Source organism: Protomyctophum parallelum (genome assembly GCF_964188405.1).
Source record: "Protomyctophum parallelum genome assembly, chromosome: 19".
Classification (NCBI taxonomy): Eukaryota; Metazoa; Chordata; class Actinopteri; order Myctophiformes; family Myctophidae; genus Protomyctophum; species Protomyctophum parallelum.
In genome coordinates, this window is record NC_139717.1 from 11,786,874 (window position 1) to 11,801,909 (window position 15,036).

The following is a 15,036-nucleotide window of genomic DNA, read 5'->3' on the forward strand; positions in this document are numbered from 1 at the left end:
GTGGTAATTGTCGCATTACGAGCTTGCGGTTCTGCTACTTTTGTGTGACGCTGTAGTATGATCAAGGGCATTCATTCATGAGGAAAAACAACAGTTAAAGTGGCTTCAGCAACGATACAAGATTGTGATGGCGTCATTATGTGAACGCCACTCTACTGCAGTGTTTCCCAAACTTTTTAGCCGGTGACCCAAAAGAGAAATTTGATGTCTCTCCGGGACACAAACTAGTGAAAATAGTCGATCTACAAGGTCACAACTCGTTGCTTCGCGCCACATTGTGAGCTTGTAGATCGGATTCACTACTTTTTTTTTTTTAATATTTTTTATCCCACGATTTTGTAACCCATTTTTTTCACCCATGTGTCAATTATCTAATGTGATCCTGGGCTCTACAAACCCTCCGCCAACCTGGGGAGAACAACGGACTTGAACTCATGCTTCCTTCATGCTTGAGTGTCCAAGTTGCCCCTTTACACCTGACAGGGGGGAGTTTCCCTGGTTGGACGTAGCGCGTGGAAGGAACACGTTATTCCAACCAGTTCCTTTCCCCTCCATCAGGCACCCCGGCTGGCCAGGGGGAGGCAGTTTAGAGACCAGGATTACTGCATGTTTTTGTGAGGGTACCTACCCTAGGGGACACGGGGAGAACATTCACTACTTCTTAAGGATCAACTACTTAAGATTCACTACTCACTACTTGGGCCCCGAACCAGTGTTTGGGAACCAGTACCCCACATGACAGAAACTGGATACTTTACTCAATCTCGAATGGGAGAATTTTAACAGTTGCAACTGAAGTATGGAGGTTCTTTGTACCAATGCTGCCATGCCAGATCAGTTACTTACTGTAAATGTCATACCTGCCACGGCCGCCTGTATATTAATGCTTTCGCTCTACCAATTCTCTTGTCTTTTTTGTCTGCCTTTCAATGAAGCTTTGACATTTTCTCCTCGGATGGTAATTATGTGATGAAATGTGAATCATATTCTGTCCATTGCCATAATAAGAAGTAAGAACTCTGCATATTATTTATCATCAAGGTCATGGAGAGATATTGTCAGCAACAATGCAATGATTTATTAACGGAAAGACTGAAACCTTAACCTTATACATTTGAATAATATTATGGAATATTTCCAGTAATTTATTGCAAGTTTTGTGACTTGTTTCACACATATCAAAATGCAACAATATACAACAGTACAGCACACTCTTATCCAAATAAAGCCAATCGCTGATTTCACAGAATCATTGTTAAGTTTGTGAAAAAATAATTAGGGGGACCGACACTAAAACCCTATTCAGAATTGAACTCATAATTGATTGATTTTAAGAAATTAACATGACTTTTGTTAATTAGAGACTGAGGTTGCAGGGTTCGATTTGCAAAGATATAAACAAAAAAAACACAGGGGTGCACATTTTCAGAACCATTTAAGCCCTATACACTGCGAGTCAGGTCTTAATGGGTTAATGGAGCCCAACGAGCAGCAGGGCTGGATAGCACACGCGACACATCCCCACCGGCACCGGGGCCATATCAAAAGATAGCCCCCTCCCCCCCCCAGGGAATGGGACCCTGGTGACAGTAGATTGTAGCAGAGCACAAGGCAGGCTCACAAAGCCTTGCCTCAATCTGAACAAAGCAATAAATTCAAGAACATTTACAAGACCAGATTCCGACATTACTGTACAATATTCACCGATGGAGGAACGTTGCACTTGCAGTGACCACAACCAAACATTTACGTGTGCAAACCTGAACATTTGCCACAAACAAAACACAGGAGCAGTCTTCTTGACTATGGTAAACCACTTGTGGCAAGTTTTTAAGGAGAACAAAAGACAAAATCAAACAGAAAATTATATATATATATATATACACATATTGCATACAGTGTGGAGGAACCACAGGATTAACCATGCGCTCAGATCACAAGCAACTTCTGAAGCCAAGTTAGCAGCAATTGTTTAGTTTTTACAAACCCAACATAATTTGCCAAATGCCAACCAGGAATGGATTCACAGTAAAAAGCAGTTGCTTTCCTGTATGTATACGTACAAATATACAGTTTGGTTGCTGGTGTGCAGTCTCCCTGCATCTTCAAATTAAAACAAAAATACGTTTTTTTTTCTTTTCTCCTCATTTATTTTCTTTTGTAAATTAATGCCCTACGAGTAGGAGTGTTGCTAAAGTAGTGGAAATAGCAAATTAACTACACTAGGGACCTTCTTCAACAGGGGGTCCGGGACCCCTAGGCAGTCCTCAGAGTGACTACAGCGGGCCATCAAATCTTTCCGTGTTAGAATTATTTTCTTTTACATTAACCTCTTGACTCGAGCATCCCTATTCTGAAGGTGACATTATCCGAAAATAGCTAATCTACAAGCTCACAACAAAAAATCTTAAAAGGAAAAACATTACATATTAAATCAATCAAGTTCAATAAACTATTGTACCCCTAATAATCAATCCAAAATCCAGGAGGGGGGACCTCTGCCTTTCAGAAGCTGGCCTTTAATGGCAAGCGGATGGAAAATGGTCACAACCTGTCTCACTATAAACATCCTGAACTAATCCAAAACTACAACTTCTGCTTCTGAGGGGAGGACAGTAAATAATTCCTTAATTTAAAGGACACATCTTACATGTTTGTATATTTGAATCAATAAAGATTTAAAATTGAAAAACAAAAATAAAACTGAGCTACTGTTCTCAGAGGACACTAAATAATATAGTATTACTATTATCATCAATCCTTTGTGTTGGGAGACTCATGCTCTTCTCTCTGCCGCAATCTTTTATTCTGTAAGACGTGGAGCTTCTAGATTTGCCATTTTCGGTACTTTAATAACAATTTGAAAATTAAAGTAGCTGGATCCCTAACAATTAGAGTATAATTGTATGGTTAATGCCACCTCCATGTGTAATACATGCACATGCCAAAACCAAGCCAACCGTAGCTATAATTTATGCACAGAGCCGATTATTGCATGTGGACACTCAACTGTCAAATTAGGTGTTGCCCAATGCAGGAACTTCATAGCGAATTAAAATCCTAAAAAACAAGCTGCATTGGCAGGGAACGCTCGGAGCATGACAGCAGTCACTGTCATGGGTTCAGGGTTCGATACTGGAAGGTGACAATGGGTTCCTTGAGGTTTCTCAGGAAGTCCTCAAAGAGGCCAGTGATGGTGTGTGGATGGATGTAATATTGTGTTTTAATATCCATACGCATGTGATGTGTACATCCCTATATGTGTATCTAAATGCATATATACAGTATATTACTATACTGCTAAACTATCTCAACATTGGTAATTTGTATAGTAGCTGTGCTGTTTTTGCGAGCAGTCTGATATACAGTATGTTTTCTATATGTGTGTATATATGTACATGTATACATTCATATACTGCTGCTACCTAGCTCAAAAAGTTTCATTTGTACAGTAGCCTGGCTCTGGCTAGCAGGCTGAACGCAGGTTAACAACATACGTTACTACCAACAGTTACCAGTCCTTGGTTCCTGGAAGCTAGTTGTCATTGGGTTTTTGTTTGCCTCTTTGGGACAACAACGTATGGTGTATTCCTTAAGCCTGAGTTATACTTAACAGTACGCACTGCGCAGGCACCATCAATGGAAAACCAGTATGCAGAGTACTGGTGGGGTAGTAATTGAACCGTTTATGAGATCCAACCATGTGATTCCAACACAGCTTTCTCTGGAAGGAGATAGTTGGTGCTTTTGGAAAACCAGGCATCAACAGACTCAACAAACTGTGGATAACTCCTCAGAGGAAAATTATAGAATAGATGCGGTCTTGTTTTGAAAGTCTGGTGTTGTCAGTAGTGGTAAATTACTAGACAACAACATGGTATTAAAGGCAGTTGGCTGGGCTTGACGTGCCGGGGCAGCTGGTACACAACCTTAAGCCTGTCTGGACCCTTGTGGCGTGAGACTGTGAGTCTGTAATCCATTACCTGGAGGACAATATGTTTAAGGGAGAGGACTGACTAACCCCCCTACCCTACCCTAATCGCCAGTGGTTTGACATGGGTCTAGCAACCCCATTCTGTAAAAACTGCTATATATGAAAATGGCAACAAAACAAACCTCAACATATGGATGTGAAGGCCCCACATGTGTCCAAAGACAGATGCCAATAGAGAGACTCCTGCCCCATGCACCAGCCTGCATAATGGGGACACGTAAGTTTGTTTGAAAGACTGAGAGATAAACCCACTTGGGACCTTTCAGCGGGAATAGCAGATCTAAGTCACGTTGCGAGTGCTTAGATCTGCCATTTCCGCTGTGCGATACCCGCACGCAACTTTAAGTGTAACTCAGGCTTGCCGTTCCTGCCGTCTCCAAACCCCTTCGCGGTCATTTCCCTGGACGACCGTGTTGTTTTTCCTGAGGTCTGTAGAGGAGAACCTGGCTCGTCCAGGCTGGAAGGATCTCATCTCCTGGTGTCTGTCCACGCTGGCTTCATCATAACGTGGAGTTGAGGAACTCAAGGAGCTCAGCGCGATTCTTTTCTTCCTGAGGACAAACAAAAACGACAAGTTAGAAAGTATATCTACGAAACGAAAAAGGAGAGATGGGAGATATATCAATATTTATACTAAAATAAATATCATCATTGGCTCTTGTTAGAGTATATCATGATCTGGCTTAATGTTGTCTTAAGAGTTATTTGTGTTTTTTGATTTTTAATCCCATCCATGTCAATGGACTTGGTAGCGCTTGTGCTAATGTAATGCTTGTGCTTGTGTAATTTCAAAATGAAGGAGCACCAGAAAACAATTAGGAGCACCCACCAAAATCTAAGGAGCACCAATATGTAATAAATTTTTTACATTCATAAAAACAATATTATAACATGTGGTTTACAAATAAAAAAGTATAAAAATGCATGCCAGAATTTAAAATGTAGTGTCCAGACTTTCTGTCCCTCATCCATCCATCTCTTCAAAGAGACTGAGGCATCAAACATCTCCAGATGAGAACCCTCTAGTCTACACTGATTCCGGCCAGTCACATCACCTGTTTTCTTTTTCTTTGTTTTGTGTTTTTCACCTTCATAGCCCATTTAGATGATATAATTAGAATTTATAATATAAAATAATTTCGATGTAAAACATGGTATTTATAGCTATATGCCTATACTTCTAATCAGTGGTGGAAAAATTACTCTAATGTTTTACTTAAGTAAAAGTATCAATACTGCTGCTATGCTATGTAGAAACACAAGTCTGCTATTCTCTCTCCCTCCCTCTCTCTCTCATTCCCTCTCTCTCTTGCATGCGCGCACACACACACACACACACACGCACACGCACACACACACACACACACACACACACACACCGCCGGTCCGCCTCCTCTTTTACATTCGCTCCGGTCTTTTCTGAATCTGAACTCTTGAAATAATGTATTTTCTGATACATGGTGAAGTTGCGAGCCGAGGCACTCTGGAATGTGAGCGATGCAGCGCTCAACGTTGTCCCGTACCGTTGTGTCAAAGAGTAGAACACTACACACTTCACACGTTGGTTTGTTAGCATGAAGTGCTAGTAGACAGGAGCACTGGCATGACAGTACAGTGGAGTCCCTGAGGGGGAACACTTTGAGTTACAGCCCAACCGGAAATTACATTGAATGTTGCCCAATAGACACTCCTAGACTGTAGAGTGGTGCGCTCCGTTATCAAACAAGTAATTCTCTGTCTTTTGATTAATCTCCGTCCTGGTAGCCTCGGTCCCAGGCTTACTTATCTGTGAAAAGAAAAGCCTGGTCACAACCTAAGGCAGAGAAGCTATCGGCGGTTGTATCCTCCGGAATATCCGTCAGATGTATTTCCCCCGGATACGATATTTTCCCGACCAATCACACACAACACTTGTTTCATTCGCGGAGAATGTAAACTGATTTGTAAAGAATCAACGTCATTTCCTTGGGCGATACTTCCGCTAAAATCCCACACTTCTGCTGATAGTCTTTTCAGCTTAGGTCTTGCCCAGGGTGCCGTCCTGGGCATCGGACGTAATTATTTGATTGGACTGAGTTCTCTGCCGTGGACGGCCAGAGTGTTAACAAATACCTCAACTTAAGCAGGAAAAAGTCTGATTATTCATAATACATTTTACCTGTTTGTCTTTCTTTGACTTCTTAACTTTCATCTTGATCTTCTTTCCTGAGATCATGCTGTACTTCCCGGCTCTCTTTCTTTCTTTCAAGTACTAGAGGACAAAAAAAAAGGAAAAAAAGATCAGATTCCTCCAAATTCTGGATCCCAAATTCCCAACCCTACTTGTGATAGGCCAAAAATCAGCGTTGGGCTGGCAGTATGAACATGAACAGTAACCGTTGTCAATGCAGGCATTGATACACCAGTACCGTTGGTGTACAATAGATGAATGCTAGCATGCAAGGTATTCTACCTTGGATATCTGTACAGGTCCAGGGGTCTTTGGACTTTCCTCTACTTTCACCTTCTTGTCCTTCTTTCGCTTATGTTTCTTCTCCTTTTTCCCTTTCTGGTCCCCAGAAACAAAACAAGTTCATCGGTTAGAATTCTGACAAAGCAATTGGATTCCATCTAGTGATGCACTGAATATTTGGCCGCAGAAAATATTCGGCAGAAAATGGCTAAAAATGCATTTTCGGCCTATTCGGTTTCGGCCCAAATAGGCAGAAAATAAATCACAGAATAGTGTATGCAATTAAAGGGATAGTTCAGATTTTTTGAACTTAAGTTGTATGAAATACTTGCCATTAATATAGTGGTTGCAACTGTATTAATTGATTGCCAGAGTCCTGTGGTGGGAGTTCTGCTCTGGTTTTAGTGAATATTAAGTAGTTCCGGTCATTTTGTGGGGGGCACTGGGGCCACGCAGTAAAAGTAAATTTATCCACAAAACAAACGTAATTTGTATTGGTGACCTTTTTTTTTAAATATTAGCATGACTTTCGTTGAACTTTGACCCCTCTATCACATGGAACTATTTTTTGGGCGTAGTGATATGGACACAAAAAACATACTTCTGTGTGATAGAGTGGTAAAAAAAGAACGAAAGTTGCACTAATATTTTAGAAATAGGTCAACAATACAAATGACGTTAGTTTTGTCGATTCATTTATTTTTACTGCGTGGCCCCCAGCACCCCCCACAAAATGACCGGAACTACTTGATATTTCACCAAAACCAGAGCAGAACTCCCACCACGGGACTCGGGCAATCAATTAATACAGTTGCAACCACTATATTAATGGCAAGTATTTCATACAACTTAAGTTCAAAAAATCTGAACTAACCCTTTAATGCATTCAAAAGAGCTGAATACATGTTTTATGGATCCATAACAGTGATTATTATTTAAGTTACGTTATGCCATAACCATAACATAACATTTGTAGAATCAAACTCAGGTTAATGGGTTAAGTGGGGATACTAAAACAGCGATATTCAGTTACACTTCATACCAATGATACTGTGCGGGTGTAGGTATGTTAAGTGATAACCACTTTCAACATGGCATTATAGGCAAAAGCTTTCTAAATCTTTCACATTTTCCAAACATCTACAAGCTTGTAGGTCAACAATCTTTGCTATTTGTTGTACAACAAAGTATATAGTGCTTAAGTGGCATTCTGGACTAGACCTGTCTGGCTGGAAACATTGTGGTTGCAAGGACTGACCTTCTGACCTTTCAGATACAGGACTGTGTCACAGTCATTACCAGGTGATTGAGAGATTATTTATTCTGTACTTACTCTGTATGAACATACTATTTTAACTAGTGATGCCCCGAATATTCAGCCGCAGAAAATGTTTGGCAGAAAATGGCTAAAAATGCATTTTCGGCCCATTCGGTTTCGGCCCGAATAGGCAGAAAATATATCACCGGATATTGTATGCAATTAATGCATTCAAAAGGGCTGAATAAATGTTTTATGGACCCATAATAGTGATTATTATTTAAGTTACGTTTTGCCATAACCATTTATTTTGCCATAAATCAGGTAGTTTTAAGGTACGGCCATGACAGCAATGGTAGGAAAAAAGATGTATAATATTAATCATATTCGGATATTCGGTATTCGGCCAACTGTTTACTATATTCGGTATTCGGTTTCGGCCAAGAATTTCCCTTTCGGTGCATCCCTAATTCCATCCATTTCAGCACAATATGAAAATCAACTTGCAACTTAATTTCACTGACGAGTACACAACATTTTTTAAACTGCTTTAGGTTAAACAGTTTCGAGTTATTAGTTATTTAAATTAATTAACACCCCCAAAATAGCCCAAACTGAGCACATTTCTAACTATAAGGCCAAACCTCATTTGAAAAAAAAAGAGTACATGAAAGCATTTTAAAATGTTTCTTAAAGGAAGCAAAAAAGGGAAAAGAAATATATACAGTGAGGGGAAAAGGGGGGGGGGGGGGGCAGTTTCGAATTGCAGCCGTCCGTAGGTGCCCTTTGAGAGAGGTTTGGAAGGAGTCAAGGGATTCACATGTCTTAATGACTGTTGGTAGGGCGTTCCACATTTTGGTGGCATAGGAGCGATGTTGTTGTTTGTGCCGAATCTGGGTTGTACATGGTTTGTTGCACTCCCTCTGGTGTTGTGGGTGTGGACTTTGTTTACATTAAGGAAGTATTCAGACAGGTACATGGGTATCTTGGTTGTGTATCGAATCTTGTGGACCAGACCCATTGCAAGATGCTGTACTCTGTCGTCGACCCCAAGCCATTCCAGCCTGTCACACTGACTGACCAGCTCTCCTTAATTAAAGTTTAAACCATAACCATAACAGGACATGTACTATTGGATCTTTAGACAAACCTTACGACCAGACGGCTGGATTAATTCTTCAAACTTAATTCATAATTTTTTAAATACCTTTTTTTGTTGCTTCTCTTTTTTTCTTTTCTTTGAATGTTTTCTGGTTTTGCTGTTGGAATCTATCAGGGACACAGGAAAATACAAAAACAAAACTAATCAATTAACATTTTCATAATAAGCTTGGTCTGTATTGCTTTCAAAACAAATTGCTCTGCCAGCTATAAAATGAATAAAACTATATATATATATATATATATATATATATATATATATATATATAAATAATCATGAGGATCTAGTCATGATCCACGTGGGACAGCATGGCTCCAATATGGATCTGGGACTTCGTGTGACCAGCCATGTCATTCAATTATAACAGTGGTTTTCAACTCTTTTCATATCAAGGCCCATTATATAATTAGCATTTGACCCACGAACCACCATTTGATGAGATTTACCCTCTCAGACATAGAATATTTTGTTTTCGTTGTATAAGATTGTGTCGACAATTCCAAAATCCAGATGCTGTATTGATGTGGTACCATAGGAGAGATAACAGGCAAACGTTTACCAAATTGTTTAACATTCTCGAATTGTGTATGGCAGATGTTTAACAATAATTTAACTCTAGCGAGCATTAAAAAAAAATGGACCCTTACAATCCCTCAATCTGGGAAAAGAATCTTAGATAAATTATTTTTTTCTAAATCTGATAATGTGGAGGCGGACGGCAAACAATATTTCCACTTCTGGTTCATTCATGGCAAAGAGCGCCATTTATCATAAACCACTGAAAAGACGTGACGGATTCACACAAATTACACACACACACACGCACACACACACTCACCACTGCTGCTGCTGCTGGAGCTACTCCGACTGCGGCTGGATGACTGGGATGAGTGTGAGGAAGAAGAGGATGATGATGATGATGATGATGATGAAGACGACGACGAGCTGGAAGAGGAGGATGAAGATCGACTACGGCTGCGTTTTCGTTTCCTTTTTTCTGTGGACCCTGAGAGCAACAAAAAACAAGTTTAAAGTTCAATTTCAAATCGAGTAACTATTACTTTAATTATTTTTGTTACTTTGTTTTCTATAAAAGGGCTTAATGTGCAATCCCCTCAAGTGAATCTTTAACGTTGTTCATTTTAGTGGAATTGAAGTGTACAACTGGAACCAAATGGACCCGTAAGTGGGGTTGGGGTCCAATGATTCTGGCTCATTAATGATTCCCTCATAAAGTAAAATAAAATTCCTATATAAAAAAAAAAAATAAAAAACAAATCTGTGGCCTTCATTATATTTTTGAGTGGTGCAACCACTCCCTTACGGAGCTGTGTGTGGCTGGCTGGGTGGCTGCCTGCCTGCCTGGCTGGGTATGAGCACGAAAACAGCATGGTTGTTTTTCACCACCTGTGCGCAACCTAACACACACACAAACACATATTAAATGTATATATGATGATTTAATATATACATATAAGTGTGCGAGTACAGTACAGTACAGTAGAGGGACTGGCACACGGTAACTGTCATTTCTCAACCGTTTCGGACACGGGGCGGCACGCCGGAACCGGCCCGGCCCCCTGGGCGCGTCCCTGGGCTTTCCACTTGCGCTATCATGACATCCAGCGTATTCCACTTTTTGAGAGGTTTGGGTTGTTTTCTTACCTTATTATGGGAAAACTAGTCCATTCCATGAATTATTTCTCCTTACTTAGTAACCGTCACTAACGTGGTATTGGCCAAGAACGGGCTGGGGTGGGACTTAACAAAGGGCTAATTGGAACACTCAGAGTTTTGGTGGTCCGGGAGGCGCTAAGCAAGGCATTCCCTAGCAACGGTCGCTGTCAAAAAGGATTTTAGCAATGCCGTTTTATATCGATAAAAGAAAATGTAAGATGTGTCCACACACGTGACGTCCCAGACACCACATGGTTTTGATGGAAAGTGTGTGGACGTCCTCCTAGGCAGCATAAGTGTACTATACTCTCTCAAGAGTTAAATGAACACTGAGCATTTCTAGTGCTACTCTAACTGTGAAGTGTCCCGACCTGAACTCCTTGATCTCCTCCTGTCGTCCGTTCTGGAACTGGTGGATTCACTTCGAACTTTGGAATCCACTTTAGCCGACTGGAATAAAAAAAGACAAGGAAAACCAAACATATTATTATATTGTATTTATGCCCTGCTGTCGGTCACAACAACAACCTTTTTTAGCAAAAGGCAGATGCACACCTCAGAAGGCTAGTGACAGGTGCGTAGAGCAATAGAGCATTCATTGTCTGTCCTGATGAAGGTCACTCTAATCGACCGAAACATCGACCTAATAAAGAGCAACATTTTGGCAAGTGTCTGACAGTGACAGTCACGGGACCTTTTCCTTGTTTTTCAATGATACCCATTTTTAACCCATTCTGGACGGGAACCCCTGTTAGTGTTTTAACTTTTAAGCATTATGTTATGCTTTATTTATTGAAAAATAGCAGATCTAGAAGCTCATAGTGCGGCACCGAGTGCCACGCTACAAGCTTGTAGATGTGGCGCAAATCTTTGAATATATTCTTTCAGAGCGTACGTTTTTAACTCAAATCTTTGCTTCTGGGGGGGTCCCTGGAACTACATATATTCAGATGGATTGGAGATCAGCGGTCAATTACATATATTTTTGGGGGTCCTTGATATGAAAAACTTTGAGAACCACTGACATAGAAACGTAGGTTTTAGAAGACATTTGTAGAATCGTCCTCAGGTTGAAATGGTTTTAAGTCACAACAACACACCTCTCTAAGTACTAGAGGGAGCGTTAATGACCTGGTCAGGGGCGCAATAACCGCAGGGACGCGGGGGACGAATCCCCTGCCAGCGTCACATTGGTCCCCCCTGGCTGGGGGGGGTCCCCCCCTGTATCCCTCCTGGCTCCAAAGTTATCTTAGGATTAATACTTTTGAAATCCTGCGTTCATAAACGAGATATATTTTGAAGCATATATTTGATCCACCCCTGTTTAAATCCCAAAATGGTTTGGCCCGTTCTGTTTTCGGAAGGTGGGAGTTGTTACACCGCAATCAGTGACCCAATGTGCTTTGCACTCTGTAATGATTCTAATAATACAGGAACAGGATTCAATAGGTCAGCACTTTTGGTGTCACGCACCACTTTTGGTAAGACGATCAGTAGATGAATGGATTTACTTTATCCTTTTCATGTCAAGGACCCCCAAATGGACACGTATTAGCCTGCGGACCCCCCCATTTGAAGAGAAGAGAAGGACCCCCATAAGAGAAGATTTATACAGCTCGGACGGACCCTATTTTAATGCCATTTCTAGCGGTGGGACTCCAATTGATAATAATTTAAAATGTTAATTTAAAAAACTGAGAGAGTCCACATGACATGCCACAAACTATCATGTAGTTGTACCTCTGGGGGTCCCCGGACCCGACTTTGGGAATTATATTATTATTTTGGGGGATTTGGGGAAAGGAGGAGATCGACGCTTCTATTAAGCACAACTGTCAACACCAGGTAAGGCACTGCAGGTTTTTCTTTCCTCTTGAGTTGCATGGGTTTAACACTAACTACATGTTGATGTTAAAACATCCTCTCCTGAAAACTTCCCAGGTGTTGTACATTTTATATAGGATAGGCTAACTTACAGATCAGATGGTCAGTGAGTTTTGACCTGTTCGAGGCGCTGCTGATAATGTGGTTAAACTTTTACGTTTTGAGACAAATGGGGAGGAGGAGGAATCACAGCCAAGTAATTCATAATAATAATAACTGTGCCAAAACGCAGTTTTGTATGTACATTGAGTCACTGGAACAACCTCTCTGTAGTCCGACCCCAAACCCTAACCATAACCCCACGTTTTTGTGGAGGAGGAGGAGGAATCACAGCCAGGTAATTCATAATAATAATAATAATAACTGTGCCAAAACACAGTTTTGTATGTACATTGAGTCACTGGAACAACCTCTCTGTAGTCCGACCCCAAACCCTAACCATAACCCCACGTTTTTGTGGTTAGACCCCCCCATCCCCCCCTCCCCTAGGGTGGTGGGGGGGGGGGGATTTTTCGGCGGCTCTATATCCCCCCCTAGCGTTCGGTCCGTGTTGCGCCTCTGGACCTGGTGCCCCCCAAATATAGAAAAAACATGGGAAAGTTCTCATTTCTACTACTCTGACACCATCCATTAATGATTAAAGAATGTGTATCCCTGGTGTCCTAATCAAAACGAACTGGCTACTTCATAGGACCATATTTGGAAAGAAGTCTTCAGAACGTATGTGTTATCCTTTTAGTCTTATTTCTTTGGGGGACACAAAATAAACATTACAATTACATATAATATATATTTTTTTTCTTCCCACAGATTCTTCTGGTTTTCATAGCTTCAGTTAGCCTGGCTCCAGCCCTGAATCGCTAGCCAGTAGCCACGCCCATTAATAAATATGTTCTGGCGATTGAATAATGAAGTGAAACGAAAGTGTCAGGCTAAGCTTCAGTGTGAAATGTTTTAAGGTTTCTTTCTAAGTGTGACATTAATAAGGTTTTAAAACAACAATATTTGGACGTTGGTTTGGTTAGAAAATGTGGTACAATAAATAAGACATTTTGCAAGAATTAAGAGGTTGATAACATACATTTTGTCCGTGGTTATTTTGTATATTTTTTAATTCCAAATAATACATGCCTTTGCTGAATACTCAATAGAATAATAATGCAATAATACATACATACAATATCAATCTTATATTAGATGAATGTCTACTAATGTAGCTGTTATTTCTGACTAACAGTATTCAATCTATCAAAACAACAGGTCGAACGTTACCACACGTTAGCTTACGTGTGGAATGATTGATGTAATACTTTATTAGATATAAATGTAAACAGTACAGTAGTCAATTTTGAGTCAAACACTTGCTCTAAAAGGAGAGCACCAAAAAATGATCTTGCGCCGGGTCTTTATTCCATTGGGGTCTTATGTATTCAATTCATAAACATGACTAGCTCTGGTCCATAGCCTTCTACTGCTTCTACGAAATGAAACGCATTAGAGCTATGGACCAGAGCTAAAACATGACGTGGAAAAACGAAATGCAATATAATCACAAAATATAAAACACTACATGTGTCTACGCCATTACAAATGAACAGATAAATATTTAATAGAATAAAGCAATTCTTCAGTGAAGGAACAAAGCAAACAAAAAAGCTCGTGGTGTTGTTTACTTCGGAATAAAATACCACCAGTTAACATGCTAACGTTAGCCACAGTGAGCTACACTAACCACGTCCGCGGTTTTTAATCTGGTTTCCGATTTAAAAGGAGAAAAGGCAAACTGTTTGTTTTCGTGTGGCTGTAACTCACCATAATGGAAGCTGGATACGACTCACGACGGAACGATACGATTAAACTGCAACAATATAAAACAAATTTCCAGCTAGCTAGTAGCTAGGCTAGTAGCACTGTCCGGGGACATTTTGTTTCCCATAATGCATCATGACTGTTTGTGTGTGTCCGCTTCAGACAAAGGGACCAATGGCGCCTCCTGTCGGTGCAACAGATTGGAGAATTACAGTAGGCTACATTTCAACTCAACTTTCAAGCACAACTCAATACAAATCTGTTAACTGTGGACGACACCATAAAGCATTACACTTGTTTACAATAGGGTCCACCATGTTCAATTCACCTTAACATTTCGAGACGTTCAAATATAGACTTCTAGTTTGAACTCCCTCTGGTATTGTGTGGAATTTGTTGACATTAAAGGACAACTTTAGTTTTTTTCAACCAAGGTTCATGTTTTAGGTTGTTATTAGAGAAACTAAAAGGTGAGTGTTAATTTTCTTTCATTTGCTGCTTTCTTTCGTTTTAGGGATTTTAGCTCTTTTTGACAGGGGGGCGGCATGCTCGAGGCATTCGAGCATGGGGCTAAATATGTATTTTTTTACCAAATTTGATGGTGATTTATTTATTTATTATTTACTATAGTCCTAATAAACCCCAGGAAATTACATCTGGCCACAGAAGATCACAGGATCTACTGAATGTGAAGGTAGCCTACTGGGGGAAGGCTTATACTGTGTGTATAGGCTCAATATGTCAGTTTGTCACATTCAATAGATCCTGTGATCTTTTCTGGCCAGATGTAATTTCTTGGG

General features: G+C 40.4%; 1 protein-coding gene across 2 annotated transcripts; it reads right to left on the minus strand.

Annotated features, from left to right (window-relative positions):
- Positions 1-1,093: 1,093 nt before the first annotated feature.
- Positions 1,094-14,356, minus strand: LOC310876268 (uncharacterized protein). 2 transcript variants are annotated; one of them, XM_083789755.1, is made up of 7 exons: positions 14,240-14,356; positions 10,915-10,993; positions 9,705-9,872; positions 8,912-8,973; positions 6,447-6,542; positions 6,153-6,245; positions 1,094-4,545 (listed from the first exon to the last, which is right to left on the minus strand). In XM_083789755.1, exons 1-7 carry the CDS (start codon positions 14,240-14,242, stop codon positions 4,495-4,497), a joined length of 552 nt encoding a protein of 183 aa, XP_083645881.1. In that variant the 5' UTR covers positions 14,243-14,356; the 3' UTR covers positions 1,094-4,494. The 2 variants fall into 2 exon arrangements, with proteins under 2 accessions (XP_083645881.1, XP_083645882.1); XM_083789756.1 differs by having other exon boundaries at positions 1,095-4,545; positions 9,708-9,872.
- Positions 14,357-15,036: the final 680 nt, after the last annotated feature.

Bases quoted from the DNA above. Each gene is read 5' to 3' on its own strand.
- LOC310876268 (XM_083789755.1), bottom strand. The intron at 6,246-6,446 runs GTAGAATACCTT...TTTGTCCTCTAG, and splicing joins GACCTGTACAGATATCCAAG to TACTTGAAAGAAAGAAAGAG. The intron at 4,546-6,152 runs GTAAAATGTATT...GTTTGTCCTCAG, and splicing joins AGTCAAAGAAAGACAAACAG to GAAGAAAAGAATCGCGCTGA.